The 19,108-nt window shown below is 59.6% G+C and overlaps 2 protein-coding genes across 4 annotated transcripts in view; one reads left to right on the top strand and one right to left on the bottom strand.

Moving 5' to 3' along the window:
- SLC5A10 (solute carrier family 5 member 10) overlaps positions 1-19,108 on the top strand; it is a 75,288-nt gene that overhangs the window by 19,374 nt on the left and 36,806 nt on the right. For all 3 annotated transcript variants that reach the window (XM_037068769.1, XM_037068768.1, XM_037068767.1), the window contains 3 exons: positions 120-200; positions 1,662-1,867; positions 5,373-5,508. In XM_037068769.1, coding sequence (XP_036924664.1) covers positions 120-200; positions 1,662-1,867; positions 5,373-5,508 — 423 coding nt within the window. The remainder of the gene's footprint in view (positions 1-119; positions 201-1,661; positions 1,868-5,372; positions 5,509-19,108) is intronic.
- SACK1G (scaffolding CK1 anchoring protein G) overlaps positions 1,438-19,108 on the bottom strand; it is a 28,673-nt gene continuing 11,002 nt past the window's right edge. The window contains exons 3-6 of the mRNA XM_037068766.1: positions 16,373-16,540; positions 7,992-8,116; positions 6,036-7,284; positions 1,438-2,421 (exon numbers count right to left, since the gene is read on the bottom strand). Of these exons, the coding sequence (XP_036924661.1) occupies positions 2,038-2,421; positions 6,036-7,284; positions 7,992-8,116; positions 16,373-16,540 (1,926 nt within the window). The 3' untranslated portion in view covers positions 1,438-2,037. The remainder of the gene's footprint in view (positions 2,422-6,035; positions 7,285-7,991; positions 8,117-16,372; positions 16,541-19,108) is intronic.

The raw sequence follows: 19,108 nt of genomic DNA, 5'->3' as shown, positions 1-19,108 counted from the left end.
GTTCCCTTTTTTCCACAGGACTGTTATCTCCTGTGCATTTATTCTCGTCGTCAGCCACAACAGGTGGACTCTGCTGGGTGGAGTCTGCCACACTGTTCCAGCTCCGTTTTCTCCCACAGGAGGCCTGGCTGCTGTGATCTACACAGATGCCCTGCAAACAGTCATCATGGTGGTGGGGGCTGTCATTCTGACTGTGCAAGGTGAGGGCTGAGGGCCATGGCAGCAAGCTTTTGGAATCTGGGGGTCAGTGCTGGGGGGTGGGTTGGGCTCGAGAGGCTGAACCCCAGCTGGCCTTCCCTGAGGCGTGGAGGCTGTTGGCCCTGTCCGGCCCACAGGGCCCAGCTACATTTCTGTCACAGCTCCCAGAGGACTCAGGGCTGGTACACAGCTGACTCAGGAACACAGGACCAGCCACACGGGCCCTGCCTCAGGGCGTGAGGGTGAGGTTGGACCCAGGTAGATGTGTGGACACACACTTAGGAGACCACAAAACTGCCGGGGTGCCTGCTCCAGGTGTTCAGAACCATGTACAAGATCCCAGGAAGGGCTACTGCAGCCTGCTGGCAGAGCAGGGGAGGAGAGCCGGGCTTCAGACAGACCTGTGACACTGGCTTGGGGATGGAGAGGAAGCTCAGACAGCGGCCCTGAGGCCTCCAAAGGACTACTCACCCTGGGAGTGTACATGCAGAGCCAAGGGGTCCCACAAAAGGCGAGTGGAGGCCTTCCAGTTTCCTCCAGACTCAGATGCTAGGCAGGGCCTGGGGGCCTGGCCATGCCTGCCCCTTGCATAGTGTTTGCAACTTTGCTCTGAGCACTCACCCCAGCCTGGCCTGGGCTCCAAGCAGCGAGGGTGTTGGGGACCCAGAGTCCAGGCAGCAGGCTTCCTGCTTAGGGAAAGCGGGTGCTGTGGGTAGGGCCCGGGCTGAGACTGGGGTTTTCCTGTGTCCGGGCTTCTGTGTATCTGCCTCCTCTCGGACCAGGGGCCCATGTCTCTAGAATCCAATACTGGAGAGAGACTGAGGTAGCCGGGCCCAAGTCTGGGCAGAGAGGGGTGACTGCAGACACAACAAAGCCACAGATGGGCCAGGGCTTGGCTGCAAAAGGCCGACCCTGAAAACAGGGAGAGGGTGAATGTGGTCTGGGTGTAAGGCCCAGCTGGCCACCCCTGTGACTTTGGTCATGCCCCTGGCTGGTCCCGCTGGACCTGTTTCTTCGCTTAGTGCCACCTCACTGCCAGCCATTCTCAGCTCTGCCAAAATGCATGTCCTCCAGAAGCCCCTGGGTCAGGACCTTAGCACTCTAAACCTTTTGGAAGGCCCTTAAATACTAAGACAAAATACTCCTGCTTCCTTGAAGCAATAGTGTGAAGCCTGGCACAGAACCCTGCTGCTTAGGGCCAACTGGCATCCAGAGGCCAACCAGACACTGCTGCCCATGTGCAAAATGCTCATTTAATAGCATTGTTTTAAATACATATAAAATAGTCACTTAAATTCACCTTTTTGGAGAACCCTGTACGAGGTCACACCCTTCCAGATGCCGGGAGAGGTAAAGTGGGAAAAGGCCAGGTGTGACACAGCAGGAAGCTCCTTGTGGGAGAGCAGCAGGGACTGGGAGTCAGGGCCACTGGCCACCAATCATCCCTGTGCTGTCCCTGCCAGCTTTTGACCGGATCGGCGGGTATGAGCAACTGGCAGCAGCCTATGCCCAGGCTGTCCCGACCAGGACTATCGCCAACACCACCTGCCACCTGCCACGGGCAGACGCCATGCACATGTTCCGTGACCCCTACACTGCAGACCTCCCATGGACTGGGATGACCTTTGGCCTGACCATCATGGCCACCTGGTACTGGTGCACTGACCAGGTGAGTGTCAACATCACCTTGTGCCACCTTCTTGCTTTCCTTGGGGGGCTCTGGAGGGTCCCGGCAGCCCATCTGAAATCTGCCATGTGGCTCCAGGGAACGTCTGCGTGGTGGGTCTGGGCATGAGTGAAGGCTCTGGAAGGCCTGGTCCCAGGCCCAGGGAGAGGGTGCTAGGGGTCCTTGTGGTCCTGGGGGGCCTGGGCCCTTCTTTTAGAACCGGATGAGGCCCACTGGCTGCCACCCACCCTGGCCTTCAAGTGCTTCGACTGGGACAGTTTGGAGTATGGGATTCCGAAAGGACTTGGGTGCACTCTGGTGGCCCTGCCATCAGTGAGGAGACTGGTGTTGTGGGCCAGCCTTGGGCTCCCAGGGTCTGGCGGCACGTGGGGCCCAGAGCTGCCCTTGGCCTGCCAGTAATGGGAACCTGCTTTTCTGGTAGAGCTCTGGGTGCCCTCAGCCGTGGAGCAGTGCCGCGTGGGTCCTGGGGTCCTCAACAGCCGCGGGAAGCCATCTTTATCCCGGGTCCCCAAAGCAGGGACTCCATACTGGTGGTCCTGGGAAAGAGAACAGACAGAATGACATCCTGCAGAGCAGCACAATCTCTTCCCATGGATGCCTGCCAGGCAGGCTGCAATCAGCACAGCTGGGCTTATCTCCTGGCCCCACCACTCACTGGCTACTGGGCCTGGGCAAGTTTGTTGTTACTTTGTGTCTCAGTTTCCCCACATGTCCCACGGGAATAATCTCGCCTTTGGTGGCGTGATAAGGCAAGCTCCTACTCCTCCTCTACATCCTTCCTCCAACCGTGAACAGGGTGGGGACAGGTGGTCGGAGGTGGCAGCTTGACCTGGGCCTGAAGTTCTGGTGAGTACAGGGGCCAGGTCTTCTCCTGGAGTCTGTCTCTAGCCTTCTCTGTGTTGTGAATGCACTGGGTGACCTCAGACTGCCTCCTGCCCTCTTGGGGCAGGGGTGGACAATGGCCATCACTCAGCATGCCCTGGAAGGCCATGGGCAGCTCCAGGCAGCACTCAGGTGGGTGAAGGCCTCTCGAAGCAGCAGGGCCTTGACAGGCATAGGCCCGATGGCTGTGCCTCAGACCCACAGCAGGGCCCCATTGTGGGAGCAAGGCAGCGGGGTCAGTGAGGACAGCTTCTTCTGTGGGGGCACGCAGAGGGAGGGATGTTTCCCAGGGTCACGGCTGCCCATCCAGCAAGGGGAGCGCTCGGAGGGCCCCCTCTCCTGAGCAGCAGGTGTGCGTTTGCTGGTAGACTCTCCCTGGGCTTTGGCAGTGGGGAGCTCCCAGGGCCACACTGGAGGCTTCAGAAACCCTGGGAGGTTGGGCCTCAGTTTCCTCGTTTGCAACATGGGGCACCCAGACTCCCACATTGGCCTCGCCTCCCATGTGGGCCTCCGAGGACACGTGGTTTCCCAGTGGGCAACTGTCTGGCCCCCCCCAGGAGGGCTATGGGCCAGCCCCAGTGAGTGAGGGGCTGCCTGTGGGGCATGCTGGGGGGGCCAGCCCGTTCCCTCCTGCCCACCCAGCACAGGCCCAGCATGGCACTGACATGTCTGGGCCAGAGGGTATGAGGAGACTTTCCCATAAAGGCCAAGTGGGCCTGGACTTGAAAGCAGGGCTGAGTGGGCCTCACTGACCAAAATGGGGGCCACACAGGAAGACAGGACACTGCCCACAACCTTACCTCCCCATCCTCCTACTGCTTAGTCTAGATCTGCCTGGGGGTAGCTGGGCCTTGGTCCAGAGCACCCACAAGGCAGGGACTGCATCACTGGGTCCCGCCTGCTTAGTCCTCTTGGTCCTGCTCTGCTGTGACCCCCACTAGCAGCTGGGGACTCTGCAGAACTACTCAGTCACAGTCCAGGATGCCCCTTCAAGAGGCCCAGTCGGGGAAGCACCAGGGGGCAGCTCTGTGTGCTAGGACCATGTGTGCTTCTCCTCGTCTCCTTCAGAACTTTTCACTGTCTCCCAGCCCATCCACAGTATATGGGCTACCCTCTCGTAATCAAAACCAAACAAAGCCAGTCAAAGAGGAGGCCTGAGGAGCACTGAGACCAGCTTCTCCACCTGCAGGATGAGGTAGCAAAACCGGCCTGGCCTGCCTCCCAGGCTGGCCCCCAAGGGCCTGGGAGGGAACGATGAAATACAGAGCTCAGGGTTTAGGGAAATGCTTTTCTTCTCCCACGAGGAGTGGCCCTGAGCTCTTGTAATGACAGCGCATCAGTGGGGATGGTCCATAGGGAACCATGTCTGGCTCCCTCCTTGTCCAGACAGGGAAACAGGCCCAAACTGAGGCAAGGACTGGTCCCGAGTCACTGGAAGCTGGTGGAGAAGCAGGACTGACAGCAGCTGGCCCTGCACATCTGTGCCACCACTCCCAGCACCGAGAGCCCTGCCTCAGGGGGTGTGCTGGGAGCTGCCCATCCAACTAGCGTGTTTGGAATGTAGTTAAAGTCACAGGTAATTCCTGCTCCTGAACTGCTACCAGTGACTGACACTGCAGATGAACAAAGGGAAGACAGGGAGAAGTTCCAGGCTGCACAGCGTCGTGGACACACTGAGAAGCACTGGAATGTAAACTTCATGTGGCTGAACCACGGGTGAATTATATACCCCAAGAGAGCTGTTTAAAAAAAATGTTTTGTTTTTTTAAAAGTAGAATCGTGCCGGGGCTGGTGTAGCTCAGTGTATTGAATGCCGTCCTGTGAGCTGAGAGGTCGCTGGTTCGGTTCCTGGGCAGAACACATGCCTGGGTTGCAGGCCAGTTCCCCAGTTGAGAGTGAGCAAGACTCGATCACATCGATGCTTCTCTCCCTATCTTTCTCCCTCCCTTCCTCTCTCTCTAAAAGTAAATACATAAAATCTTAAAAAAATAATTGTAATGTCAGAGCTGGGAGGGATCTCAGATGCCACCAGTCCCCATTCTGTAGACCTGGAAACTGGGGCCCAGCTAGGGTCTACCCAAGGTGGGGTAGACCCTACCCTTGAGGGGCTGCCCCCAGGCAGTCCCAGCCCCTCCCCTACTCTACAGCCAGGGAGACTGTGGAGGCTCCCCTAGACCCCAGGCCTGAGAGCCCCAGATCCCTGCCAGTGACGCAAAACAGTTGGTGCCAGTGTCACCTCCAGGCATGTGCGTGAACATACCAGCCATTCTCATGAGGCGCAGGAGATGGGGGAGTCCCCTGACAGCACTCTACCCGGGGGCTCCTCCAGCCCTGCCAATGGCAGGGTGCCAGGCCAGGCAGCAGCCACCCCTACTCAACAGCCAGGGAAGAGGAGTGCCCTGGCCCCAGTCACTCAGCCAATCAGGGTGAGCTCTGCTTCTGTGGGGAACCATCAGGGGCCAGGTTTGGGCTTTGGTTGTCTCAGGTGAGTCTGGCGCTGGAGGGACAGCATCTCATGCTACCCTCTGGGGCCCACCAGGGATAAGTCTGGCCACAGGCACCCCAGGCACAGGGGATGGGACTCACATTCCTCACATGCCCACAGGTCATCGTGCAGCGGTCGCTGTCTGCCCGGGACCTGAACCACGCCAAAGCAGGCTCTATCTTGGCCAGCTACCTCAAGATGCTGCCCATGGGCCTGATTATCATGCCGGGCATGATCAGCCGTGCACTGTTCCCAGGTAGGGAGGACGTCGGAGGCTGGGCCAGGGCTGCGAGGGTAGCCCAGAAGAGGCAAAGGAAAAATATGAGCTGGCCCCGGGGGAGTGGGGGAAGAGTGGTCCCAGGACCACTCTGAGGGGTGGACACACAGGTGGCTTGGCACAGGCCCAGACAAGGCCTACTGACTGCGGGGTGCTTGGGGGTATAAGCAAGTGCCTTTGCCACTGCCATTTTCTCATCCAAAAACCAGGCACTGACTTTCCAGAACACCACGGCCTGAAACCTCTGGGGTGTTAAATGCTTCATTCAGCTCCCAGTAGCGGGCACAGGCTGCCTTTAGGGGTTAGTGGGGCCGAGGTCTGCAGCACTGCCACATGTGTGGCTGGGGTGGTTCCTACCCACTCCCCACCCTGTTCATCAGTGTCCCCATCTGTAACAGGAAAGGGTCTGAGCCACAGATGAGGGAGCCCAGCAGAAGGCTGCTCCGGGTGCTCAGGCCCAGGGAAAGGGGCTCCCAGACCCCTGGTGTGAAGGGACCCCAACCCACCTGTGCGTCCTTGTTCATGGAACACAAGGCCGGCATCTTCCTCAGAGTGCCTGCTTCCTCTCTCTGCCGGCCCCGGGCCCACGGTGAACCACACAGGTGCTCACCAAAGGTCCTGCGGGTCATGTTGGGGGCACTCAGCTGTCGGCGGGGGGGCTGAGCTGGCCCATTAACTACCTGCTCTGAGTGGCGCCTCTGGAAAGGGGCTTGGTGTCCCCTCAGCTCAAAACACTCATCTGACACGGAAGAGGAGGCCACCGAGGGCCGCCGAGGGCCATGGCCAAGGCCAGAGCTGCCCGAGAGGCTGTCCTGGTCACTGAGGGTCACGTAGTCATCATCATCTTCCTCCTCCTCCTCCTGACCCAGCCCATTGGAAATCACTACCCCCTTGCCATCAGGGTCATCCTGGGTCACAGACAGCTGTTGCTGGGGCAGGGCCTGGCCTGGGCCTGGTGTCCTGGGTAGCCGGTGGTCTGTCCTGCTCTGAGGTACCTCCTCTCTTGGGCTCCCCAGTGCCCCGCCTACACTGCCACCACTCTGGGCAAGCACGTCTGCCACAGGCACTGTCCGGGGCTTGGGCACGGGGGGCTGTGGTATGCAGTCCTCCTCAGGGAGGCCGTTCTTGGCAGGGACCGTGTCTTGGGGGTTGCAGGGCTCTAGAGCAGGGTCGCAGTCCCGGCTGTGCCTCCACAGCTGGGCCCCAGCCTGGGACGTGTCTCGGATCTTGATGCGGTTTATCTGGCTAGGCTGAGGGTTCCAGATATTGGGGTCAATGATGTTGATGTAGCCCAGGATGTCACTGCCTGGCTCTGGGTCTGGCTCCACCCATGTGGGCAGGTAATCGAACATGTTGGCTCGTTCCAGGTTGAGCAGTCCCGGGTGGATGGGCAGGGCCGGCTCAGGCAGGTCTGCTGGCTGCTCGGCCAGTGCCGCACCCCGTAGCCCCAGGGGCTTCTTGACCTCCTGTTTCTCAGAGGAGACCTTGGCGATCTCCTCAGCGCTCTTAGCCTTGACCAGTGCATACTTGGGGTTGACAAGCTTCTTGGCCACAGTGCCGGAGGGCACCAGAGGGGCCACAGCAGGCAGCAACATGGGTTCGGGCTCGGGCTCCTTCTCCATGGGGATGCCCTTGAGGCTGACACCGTGCGACATGAGATACAGCTCCTGGAATTGCCGATCAAAGGTCTCCACCACCTGGCCAGACAGCACGGAGATCACGTTCCGGTCTGTCCTCGCGGCCGACCACGTGAAACTGCAACACAGGGCAAGGGGGCAGCCTGGTCAGGCACATGGGGCCTGCTTGCTGTCTTGGGCCCTGGGTCCCCTCGTAGTGGGTGTCCGAGAGAGCCTCCGTGCACTCCACAAGCTGCTGTCTCTTGGACTGTGGCTAAGAGGCCCTGGATGGGACTGATCAGTGAGGGGAACCAAGGGGAACCAGGGCACAAGCCTCAGGGCCAGCCTCTGGGTCCTCAGGCAAGTCACGGACACTAGGTCCTCTGTCACCTGTGCAAAACAGCACAGTGCCGTGCTCCTCTGGGATCACAGGATGCCTAGAGCAGCCCGGACACCCGGTGTCTTTGTCCTACCACCTTTCTGAGTGGCAGTGCCCCCCACCCCCCTGCATGGCGGGGCTCTTGAACCTGGGCCACGGTCATCTTGTTCTGGGCCTGGCCCTGAGAATGGCTTTCAGAACCACTACTCCATGGACCTGGGGAGACACAGACAGGCCCAGCCCATACCCTACTCTAGTTGGAGCGAGTCTCTTGAACAAAAGCCTTCCTCTGCCTGCTTTTGGAGATGGGTGGCTGGCATGTGGGTGTGCCCCAGCCCAGCTCACACCTCAGCAGTTTTGGGACCAGTGAACTGGAATAACCAGAGTGTCATGAGGCAGGATTAAGGGCAGAAACCAGCTGGGATCCAGAGCCACCTCTCCCCCACCCCAGAAGGCCAGGGAGTCACCTATAGGAGCCACAGACGGCTCGATCTCCATCCACGAACATGAACTTCTGGGCCAGGGCGCCCTTGAACTTGGTGGCTGACCTCGTGAAGAACTCTGTTCCTCCGCTGCTCCGTACCCTGAGATTCTATGTTGGGGGAAAGAGACAGAATTACATAGCCACAGCACTGACCACGCAAAGGGAGGCCCGGCAGTCTCTGCCTGGGGCCTCAGGGGCTTTGGGGAACCTGGGTGCTGAGGCCTGGAGTAAGGGGGTGATGTGTGTGGGGACTGCAGGGCCAGGCCCACTCAGGTGGGACAGCAGGGATGAGAAGCTGGAGAGGAGGGTGGGTGCTGGTGTTGAAGGGTCTGGGCCTGGTCCGTGGGTGCCCGCAGGGTAGCAGGCGGGAAAAGACCTATGCAGCCAGGCCAGTCTGAGGAAACGCTGCTCCAGGTGATGGGCTGTTGCAGGGCCTTGAGCAGGAGGGGATGTGGACTCATTGTGGAGAGGTCCCAGTGAGGCTGGGGGCTGTGTGATGGGGAGACAGGGGCCTGCCCTAGGGATCTAGGCTGGCACTCTGATAGGGCACTGGCCCTCCTAGAATGAGTGCCTGGCAGACCTCGCCCTGGCTCTGTTTCCCGCAGCTGTCTCTTCGTTGTCAATGCTGACCTCTACTCCCAGAGGGCAGGGCTCCCAGAAATCTCTGCTACTTCTCTGGGGGCCAGCCCACCACCTGGCACCCAGGAGCAGTTTGGGACACGGTCTGACCCCAGTCTGCACTGGGCCTGCACTGTCTGGCTTAAGAGCCAGCCAGAGTCACTGGGAGGCCATGGAAAGAGGTGCTGAGACCTAGAGAGAGGAGAGGGGGTCCTCCCAGGAGTCACAAGCAGTGCCTCAAGTCCAAGACCAGGCCATGCCTGCCTTCCTGTGAACTCTGGCTGTGAAGAGCCCTCTTGTCTTGGTTTGAGGTCTAGGGGCATCTCTGGGCTGGGCACTGTAGGCCGGCAGGGCTGGCTCCCCTCCCCTCCCCACAGGAGGCTCTAGCTCTGAGGGCGGGGCAGGATAAGCCTGGCTGACACCCCCAAGTTGAGGGGATGGCTGAGGGCACCCCAGTCCTCAGGCCTGGAAGGAGACATGGGCTCCTGGTATAAGCAATGCCCTGTAGGGCATCAGAAACATGAGATCCTGTGCCCCCAAGTCATGGGGGTAGGGGTGGGGCTGAGAACTCCCCTGCTAACACAAGCCCTAGGAAATCTAACACCTGCCCAGGGCAGGAACTCCCCTAAGGGCAACCCTCCACGGCTGCTTGAACACCCCTGGGATGGGAGTCCCACGCTCTGCGGAGACCTCTTGTGCCAGCTTTGGGCACAGGGCTCTTACATCTGTGACTTCTGCCATGCCCCTCACCCACTCACTGGCTTTCGACTACTGACTGCCCACTTGCTCTGTCACTCCCCACCCCCTGCTGAGGCCCTTAGTTGCAGGCAGAGATGACTATGGCGGGAGCACATCGAGCCGGCAGTAAGGAGGGATGATGGCAGCTATGAGGGCTGGGAGAGGCTGGCACTCGAAGACAGGGAAGGGGGTCAGACTCAGGGTTACCATCCAGACACAGGAACACAAAGGCCACTCACCAGAGCAGCAGCCTGTTTCAAGACACATTCAGACTTTAGGGGAGGAGGGTGGGCAACGGAGCGTGTAGAGCAAGCTCAGCTGAACCTCTGACAGACCCTACACCTGCTCAAGGGCTTGACTTGGCCTTGGGGGCAGTGAGGGGCACGGGGGAGTTCAGAGCAGGGAGTCACAAAAATGGTGTCATACCTCCGGAAGAGGAGAGCATACAGCAAGTGACTCATAAAATGAATGGGGGGGGTCAGGGGCCGAGGACAGGGAGGGGATGAGTCTGAGAGAGCCAGAGTTTGCCCCCCACAACTGCCCATAACCTCCAGGCGCTCCTGCTGGCCACCCCTTCTGTGGCAGGGCCCAGACCCCTCTGCTCGGAGGCTGAGGGGCAGATATGAATGGCTGCCTGGCTGTGGAGTGCACAGGCACGGCTATCCTGTTGTTGGGCCCGGCCCAGAAGCACACAAGCCTCTGCTCCCAGGGCCAGCTCCCTCTGTCTGCCAGGCTGCTTGTCTGCACACAGCCAGCTCACAGTCAGCTTAGCAGGAAGCTGGACACAGCCCAGAACAATTAGGGCTCATGACTTTGCACCCAACACAGAGCACGCTCCCGACCAGAAACTGGAGCAAAGAGCCTGGAGGCAGTACAAGGCCATCCTGGTCGACCACAGCCAGCTCCACGGCTTCTGTGGAGCTTCAGCTCCAGCTTCCAGGCTCTGTGCTCGGTGGGCTGGGCCACAGGCCCCTCCGTGGCCTCAATTCCCCTCTCACCAGCATCTGTCCCCACCCACCCCAAATCTTGTCTTGCTGGAGAGCTCAGAGGTCACCATCTACATCTGAGACAGACTCAACTCCGTGTGAGAGAGACCAGATTTGCTGTGTGACTCTAAGCAAGTCTCTGGCCCTCTCTGGGCCTTAGTTTTCTTGTTTGCATGCTGGGGATTGGCCTCAATCTAAGGCAATTAGCCCTGGGGCTCAGCAGCAGGTGGGGCCTCCTGGCAGTTGCCATGCCCACTCCCAGGCCTGTTTTCCTGGGTGTGCCCCGCCTCGTGGGGCCTGGCCCAGATGAGGTAATGTCTCAGGAGTCAGGGCTTGGGTGAGCAGCAGAGGCTTCCACAAAGCTGCATTGTCTCTGAGCCCATGATGCCCTTGGCAGGATACAGCAGGTGGAGCAGGATGCCCAGGAGCACAGCCACTGGGCTGGCCCAAGTGGGATGCCCTGCACAAGCCCTCAGGCTCTGTGGGACCTCAGCCTCCTCACACCTGAAAGGAGGAGCAGTGATGCGTCCAACAGAGGATGTCAGGGCAGGATGGCTGGGCAGCACATCATCTGTTCCAAGTGTGGCTTCTGCCCAAGTGCCTATGGGGCAGGATGGAGTGGGCACTAGGGATAAGGCAAAACTGCTCCACGCTCCCCACCAGGCCTCCTGTGCTCATATAGAGATGTGACTTGACCTGGTCCTAAGTCCGCTGGGGCCCGGGCCTCTACTGGCGGCAGGCAGGCAGGGGGAACAAGCCCAGGCCCCCTGCCACAGAGCCAGCCTGGGGCATTTTTGAGCCCTGGTCAAACAGGGCTCCAGTCCCAATGCCAACCAAACACCAATCTGGCCTCTCCACACCTCAGTTTTCTCATCTGTGAAATGGACTTCACCCCCCCTTCTGCTAGAGGGCTGCTGTGAGGATGAATGAAACCACAGTAGCGGGGTTGGGTGCTTCCCAAATACAAGGTGACAAAGTGGGCTGTGACTAAGTATGTTAGGGTGTCATCCCTCCGCTGCTGAGGGGATTGGGTAGGGACCAACACGAAGGGCCAGAAAACATAGGAACAGTCCAGGTTGGGGGTACCAGGACCATCGGCTGCCTGTGGTGGTCAGGTGGGCTCAGAGAGCAGGGGGGGCTTGCCCATAGTCTCCCAGTGGCAGGGGCCAGCCTCCCGGGCCTAAGGACAACCTCCAGCTGTGCTGTGGTGGCTCCTTGCCCCCATCCACTGCAGGGGCCTGCTGGCATCCCCTGGGCCTGAGGAGGAGGGGTAGGGAGGCGCAAAGATGCATCCTGACTGGGCCTGGCCAGTGATGACAAGATCGAGCCAGGCGAGCAGAGTACAGGAGACAGAGGGCCCAAGTCCCCATGTGCTGGGTGCCTGGCCAGCCTCTGCTCTGTCCTACAGAGCCTGGTCTCCTCTGAATGGGGGAGGGGGCCAATGCTCACCCTGGCCCTCACTGGCCATCGAGAAGCTGGGATGGGGAGCACCTTTGTGAACCACCTTTGGGGAGGTGGGACAGAGCAGGCGGCACCAGCCCAGCTCCAAGACCTTGTTGGGAGGATGCCCAGTTCTCCCTGGGGCTGCGTTGCTCGGCCTTGGCACTGCTGATGGTCTGGGTGAGGCTCTGCTCCGCTGCGGGGCTACCCCAGGCATCACAGGGTATGTAGCAACATCACTGGCCTCTGCCCACCAGATGCCAACTGTGCCGTCCCAGTTGTGACCCTTAAAAATGTCTCTGGACACTGCCCACTGTCCCAAGCCAATAAACCCCTCTATTTGAGGAGCACTTCCCTACCCTGAGTCCATGACAGATGCAGGCCAGGACCCAGGACTTGAGGAGGGGTGGGAGGAAGCCCTGAGCACCAGTGGGAAGCTGCCTGTCCAGTGTGAAACCTGGGCTGCAGGCTGAGTCCTGGCGCCCCTATTGAGCACCTTCCCACAGCCACCCTGGCTGGGCTGGCTCATCAGAAATGGGCCCAGCTTTTGCCCAAGTGGCTGCGGGTTTTTCCAGTTTGGCGGCAGAGCCAATGAGCTCTTCCAGTTCGGCGGCACCACACAGCTCCTGGCCTGTCCCGAGCTGAAAGCCTGGCAGACCAGCCTGGTTCCCACTAACTCTGGGGTGCCCCTTGGCACCCAGCCTTACCCCCAAATGTGGTCTGGCCATGCGGCCTGCCCTGGGCCCTGGAGAGAGTGCAAGGGCTGGGCTTTCTTCTAAGGGGCTATTCCTGTTGCTAACATGGGCCGTCATTCCCATTCTCCCTGCTTGAGGGGCTGCCAGAGGCCAGGTGCCTGGGGAGGGCCGTGAACCTCACTCCAGGGTGGGTGCTAGTGTGAGTCCTCCTGCCTTACCTGAAAGCCAGGAGGGCAGCTGTTTCCAGAATGTACTGGTGTGAGCTCAAAGCTCCAGAGGCAGGAGACAGGAGGCAGGAGGCCGAGAGGCGCTGCCTGCATCAGGCACACGGGGGCAGTCCCAGCCAACCGCAGCTCAAAGGGGGCAGGAAAGCCCCGTGGCACTCATCAGACCAGAGCTGGGGTTTCATAGGAGGAGGTGTGCCTGTCCCCAACCAAAAACAGGATGAGAAGGGAGCTCATCACTGAGAGTCCTACCCCCGCATGGCCTCCTCTACACTTCACTCACAGCAGCCCTGCCCGTTTTCAGACAAGGAGACTGAGGCCTGGAAAGATTCAATGGCTCTGTCCGAGGTTACAGTGCAGGGGGCAGAGCTGGGGCTCAGGCCTGGCTCCTAGAGTTGCCCCTAGACTGGCACCTGATATTGCTGTGGTCACAAGTATGACCCCACATGTACACTCTGTACCCTGGGCCAGCAGGAGCTGAGGGCAGGTCGAAGCTGAGCCAGCTGAGGGTGGCGGGTGGCTGAGTGACAATCAGGCTTCCCTGAGAAGGAAGTGCTCCCCAGACAGGTCTGGGCCCAGCCGGCCCGCAGGCAGGGAGCTGGGCTGTGTGGGCAGGTCCTAGACAAGGTGACACCTGGCCAGGGCTGGGCCCACAGGAGCCTCTAGCTGCCTGCCCAGGCTGTCGAGGGGGACAGGGGTAGAATGAGGGTAGAATGAGGAGCTCCAAGGGTAGAATGAGGAGGCCAGGGCTAGATGCCCTGTGCTGTGAAGGTGCTGGCTCATGGGTGTGCCCCTCTGCAGACCCTGCCACCTCCCCTAGTGCACGGAGCTGGCTAGTAGGACAGCCGGACCAGGAAGCCCTGATGCGTGAGGCTCTCCTGAGCCCTCAGCTGCGGCTCCACTTTCCAGCAGTGGGGTTGGGGGAGGAGGCCTCCCATCCATACCCTGTCCCCTGCCCAGGGCCCAAGGTTTATAATTTGTTGTTACCAGAAGCCGCGTAGCTCCCCTTAGCTCACAGAGCACTTTTATAGCTATTGTCATCTTTAATTTCATCCTCAAACAACTCTGGGAGGCGTCATTACAGCTGTGAGGTGCCGGAGGCTTGGAGAGGTGGGGCCGCACACCAGCCCCGTGGTGGCCCCACTGGCAGGTGCTGCCCCCATCAGGCATGTGGGGAGCCAAGGGTCTGTGTGCCCCCCTGTGCGTGCTGATATCTTGCTATGGGCTTTTAGTTTCAGCCTAGATTTTAGGAACACAAAGGCAGGGAGGCAAGTCACAGCCTCCGGCAGGCCTGTTTCCCCATCTGTCCCATGGCAGCTTAGTATAGGCAGCCCAAGGCCCCCTCTGGCCCTGGCGTTCTAGGCATCCACAGAGCTATGGGGCTACACCACATTCTTTTTTTTAAATTTAATTTATTTATCTTTAGAGGGGAAGGGAAGGAGAGAGGAAGAGAAATATCAATGTATGGTTGCCTCTCATGAGTCCCCTTTTGGGAACTGGACTACAACCCAGGCATGTGCCCTGACTGGGAATCGAACCTGGATCGTGTGGTTCGCAGGCCCAAGCTCAATCCACTGAGCTACACCAGCCAGGGCTACACACATTCTAAGGCCCCCAAATGTACTGGGGAGTGAAAGACAGGGCAGGTGAGTGGGTGGTGCAGGGCCGGCCTTTCAGGAAGGGAGCCCCACAGCCTCTGGGCCAGGCCCTCAGCACAACCCCACTGCCCACCACTTCTGGGAGCTCCAAACACTCTGAATACTTCAAGCACTTCAAGGGGACTTGAGTGGGATTTCTTTGCTGAGAAAAGGCTTGGGGCACTGGACAGGGCACGAGGCTTCTAGCCAAGGGCTCAGGTCCCTGCTCAGAATGGACAAGCACACTGCTGCCTTATCATCCACACTGGGAATGCAAGGGGGCTGAGGGAAGTGATGAGCGTAAAGCGGACCCGAGCATGTGGCAGGGCACAGTGGGGGTGGGCCTTCAGGTCTCCAGAACTCAGCGAGGCTGGACAGCGAGCCCTGAAGTTGTGTGATCTGCTGCCCACAGGGCTGGGGCCAATACAGCCATCTTTGGGAAGATGCCTTTTCCACCTTCTGGACCTACCCTAAGCTGTCTGCCCCGGGACTTGGTCCTCGGTGCTAATTACATGGTGGGCAGTGTGGTGAGTGAGCGTGGGGCTTGGGTCAACCCACCAAAGAGACCACGTAAAAATGTCACAACGGCTAGAGACTCACCATTCTGAGAGCTTGTGACCACTTGAAAAGGCTCAGTGGGACGGGGGAGCACTTGACAAACGCCAGTAAATTACAGGCACAGGTGCCCAGCCCCTGTCTACAAACCTGGCCTCTCCCCTTCTCCCAGGATTCGGATCCCAGGTTTAAAGCCCAAGGAATTCTGACCTGTCGGAGGCTGCTCTCAGCTAGGGGGCTCTGGGGCTGGCCCCCATGCTGCTTCTAGGGCTCCCTAGCTGTGAGTGAGCCCTGGACGAGAGTGCCTCCATTGCCTCATTGTAATAATATGGGCACAACTGGACAGTCGTGCAGAGTAAATGAGTTAACCGGTGTAGTGCCAGGACAGGCATGGGCCATGTCTGACGTGAAACTATTGGCTGTTATTATGTAGACTGATATGTATTGTCTGAGGAATGTGCTGTACACAGTGGGTGACAAGCGATGCTGGGGCAGAAAGAGGGCTCCCTCTATCCGCAAGCAAAGTGCCAAATGCTAGGGTGTCTGTGCAGAAGAAGCCAGCCACACTGGCCCGCCCACCTGCCCCTCAGCTGGATGTGAGGTCCTGCAGCCAGGAGAGGGGAGGGGATGTGTGTAAGGACACACAGCAAAGCAGTGCTGAGAGCCAGGCTGTCACGACCCTCTCCTCTGCTCTGTGGTGCCCCCATGTGGCCCTTTCTGCTCTGCTCTCATTCCTCAAGCCCACTTTAACTCCGCAGCTATCAAGGAAGCTTCCCCTGACCTCAGCCCGAGGGAGTGTCCTTTGTAGGAGCCAGACCCTAAACCTGTGGGTGGGCGATACAGAGGCAGAGTTTGGCTTAACCTTGAGGAAGGACTTCCTGGCAATCAGAGCTCTCCAGGTACCAGATGTGAGCTGCTGGGGCTGTGGGGGGGCACCCTGTCCCTACAGGTGTGTGAGCCAAGACAGACAACCAACGTGGCAGGGCCTGCTTTGAAAGGACAAGTGAGGCAGCACCCTGACGTGGACTCTGGCTCCTGGCCAGTAGGCCCTTAATCAGTGTTTACCTTATCTCTGACTGCTGGAGGCACTCAGTGTCCTGTCCCTTGGGGCACTCGGGCAGAGGCTAGGGGACCACCAGGCAGGAGGGACGAGGCTTACTGGGCCCTGTCTCCCCGGCACAGGCCTCTATCCCTACAGGGCAGGTGCACAGGGCGTTTGTTGAGTAATGAGTTGGCCATCATGACAGCCTACTCACCTTTAGGTGCCCCAGGTGCATGCGGGCCCGCTCACACATGNGAGGCACTCAGTGTCCTGCCCCTTGGGGCACTCGGGCAGAGGCTAGGGGACCACCAGGCAGGAGGGACGAGGCTTACTGGGCCCTGTCTCCCCGGCACAGGCCTCTATCCCTACAGGGCAGGTGCACAGGGCATTTGTTGAGTAATGAGTTGGCCATCATGACAGCCTACTCACCTTTAGGTGCCCCAGGTGCATGCGGGCCCGCTCACACATGTGTAGGAAGTACTTGACATTACTCTCATCCAAGATGATGTACACGGCCACCTTCCTTTTGAAGCTGGCATCCAGCAGGTCCTTAAAGATGTCTACATCAGTGAACATGTCCATGACCACGGCTATCACCTGGGAGTAGGAAGAGAGATTGGGGCCTTCATTCAGTCAGGCAGCAGGGGCGACAGGTGCCTTGCAGGACACACAGCCCTCCTGCACCTGCCACCTTCTCTGGGTGCTGCTCCGGCCCTGCTTCCTGAAGCCTCAGGGCCGGAGCTGGGAAATGTCGGGCTGTGTGTGGGCCTTTCCAGCCCTGAAACTCTAGGCTCAGTATGCTACCCTTAAGATACGAGACTCTCAATTAGTGGCATGGAGTAGACTCTGCAACAGCAGGGAGGCAGGTGGAGGCTTGCCTCATACACCTGCTGCATCCCTACCACAGACTCTGGGAGGCCATGTGCAGGCCGAGGGCAAGGGCCTGCAGGGAGCGAGGCGTGCAAGGTGGGGTGTGCAGGGAGGCATGAGGGAGACAGCTGTGTGGGAGCCAGGGAGGGACAGACTCTCAAACGTCCTGAAGTCAGAAAGGGGCTGCATCCCGAGGTTTCCTTTCCTTGTGACTGTCGGGGCTCAGCCCAGGGCCTGTTTCAGTCTGTTCCTGGGTTGCATTCCTGAGCCTACACCACTACCCTGGGATGCTGAGATAAACCACATGTGTCAACAGCCAGCAGTCAGGGCAGCAGATGGCGTGGCTGCTCACTGAGGTCACCCATGTGTCCCTGGGTTGGTGTGGACTTTGGCAGGCTCCCCTGCCACCCAAACCTGTACATGTGCTCCTCGTGTCATCAGACAACCTCTACCCACAACAGCTGACCTCCACCTTCCTGGACCTGGCTTAGGGCAGAGCCCCAGAGGTCAAGGTGTTCCTATCCTACCCACAGCCCAGCCATAGCCCAGTGTGATCAGCGACACCCCTGAGGCCTATGCAGGGAAGAGGTGCAGGGAAAGGACAAGGTAGTGAGAATGAGCCTGCTGCCTGCAGGGGTGGTCAGCAGGTGCTTGTGCCTGGAGAGGCTCAGCAGCCATCAGGTACTGGCCTCCAGTCTCTCATGCTTCTTCCCTGTCCCAGCTGGCAGCAAAGGAAAGCACGCTAGACAGTCTTGGTGCTGCCACCCAGGCAGACGTCCAGCCCCTCCTGCCCTCTGAGGCCTGCGTCCCTGCCCTGGCCTCGGTCTCAGGACTTCCTGGAAAAGTCTCACCCAGAGAGGTGGGGTATGTGCTCTGGGTTATACATCGGGCCAGACACTCAGGCCAGAACCTACCCCTCTCAGGGAGCCAAGCTTACCCCCACCCCCAGCAAGGGCAGCCTGGCAGGCCCCCCCACAGCTGGGGTCTGCAGACTCAGGGTGACAAGGAGGCAGCCCAGGGACTGCTGGTGGTGACTCTGCACCTCCAGTGAGCACACCAGGCTGGCCCCTGCAGGCTGCAGACGTGATCTCTGTGTGGCCCCGAGCAAGACATCTATCTGGCTTCTGTCATCAGCACGCGAGAAAGGGCTCAGCTTTCTCAGTGGTACGGCAGGTCCCATGGAGCTGTGAGACCCAGCCAGCATTCCCCAGTGATAGGCCCAGGGTCTCCTCTATCCCCTAGGAGACAGCTGCTATGTCATGGCGCCTTCACAGAGCTGTCCCAGATGAGGCAGAAGAGAGGCGCAGTGCCTGCAGGGGCTGGGCCATCTGGGAAAGCCAGGCCCAGCAGATGTTGGCACCAGAGTTAAGCAGGGGCTCTGAGGGCAGTGAACTCCCATCCTAGGAGACATCTGAGGAAAGATGTCTGGGTGAGTGGGCGGCAAGAGCACAGATGACACCCAGTGTTCTCACCAGTCGAGGGTGATGAGACCCTGAGGTGGGTGGGGTGGCAGCAGACACTTCCTTGCCTGGGACCTGGCAGCCCCAAGGCCATGGCAGCCCTTGGACCCTTCCGATGGGCCGTTCTTGCAGGCCAGCAGGCTCTTGTGCCACCCCAGGAAGGGCACAGACAACATGCTTCTCTGTGGAGGGAGCCATCCCATCCCTTCTCCACACCCCCCACCATTGGATTGGTCAGGCTTGGTGCCAGGCCCTGCCACAGCAGACGGAGGCTTGCCCTTGGCCTGAGCTGGGGGATATGCCCCAGCAGGACCTACTCCATGTCTGCCCTTCCCCATGTCACCCTGTGGCAGGCAGGGTGCCTGATCCAGGGACCCTCTGCTGTCTGGCTGCATCTCCTGAGGCCTGCACCCCGCAGCGGATCCCTCAGGGGTCCCGGAGCAGAGAGCAGCTCTCTCCAGGCACTCAGCCTGGTACAAGGGGAGATCAGAGAAGGGCCTGTAATAGGTGCCGGCAAAGGCTCGAGTGGAGAGGGGTTCTTGGCACTCCCATGGAGGCCCCCAGTGTGCTCGCAGCCAGAGCCCAGAGGCCCTCCTGCAGCCTCGAGTCCTGCAGGCCCTGCCGCATTCCACATGTGGGGAAGCTGGGACCAGAGACTTGAGATTAGAGCCCAGGGTCCTGAACCCCAACACGGACAACCTTGTGCCCTAGAGAGCACAGCTAGTGCCAGGCCTTGGGCTGCATGAGGGTTTCTAATAAACCCAACAACTGCTGCCTGTTCAGTCCTAGCAGACATGCTACAAGTCACTCCCGTTTCACAAAGGAGGAGACCGAG

Source organism: Sturnira hondurensis, unplaced genomic scaffold (assembly GCF_014824575.4).
Source record: "Sturnira hondurensis isolate 20B ecotype Veracruz unplaced genomic scaffold, ASM1482457v3 Scaffold0018097, whole genome shotgun sequence".
NCBI lineage: Eukaryota > Metazoa > Chordata > Mammalia > Chiroptera > Phyllostomidae > Sturnira > Sturnira hondurensis.
The sequence above is the reverse complement of the archived record's forward strand: the minus strand, read 5'-3'. Positions and strand labels throughout refer to the sequence as shown.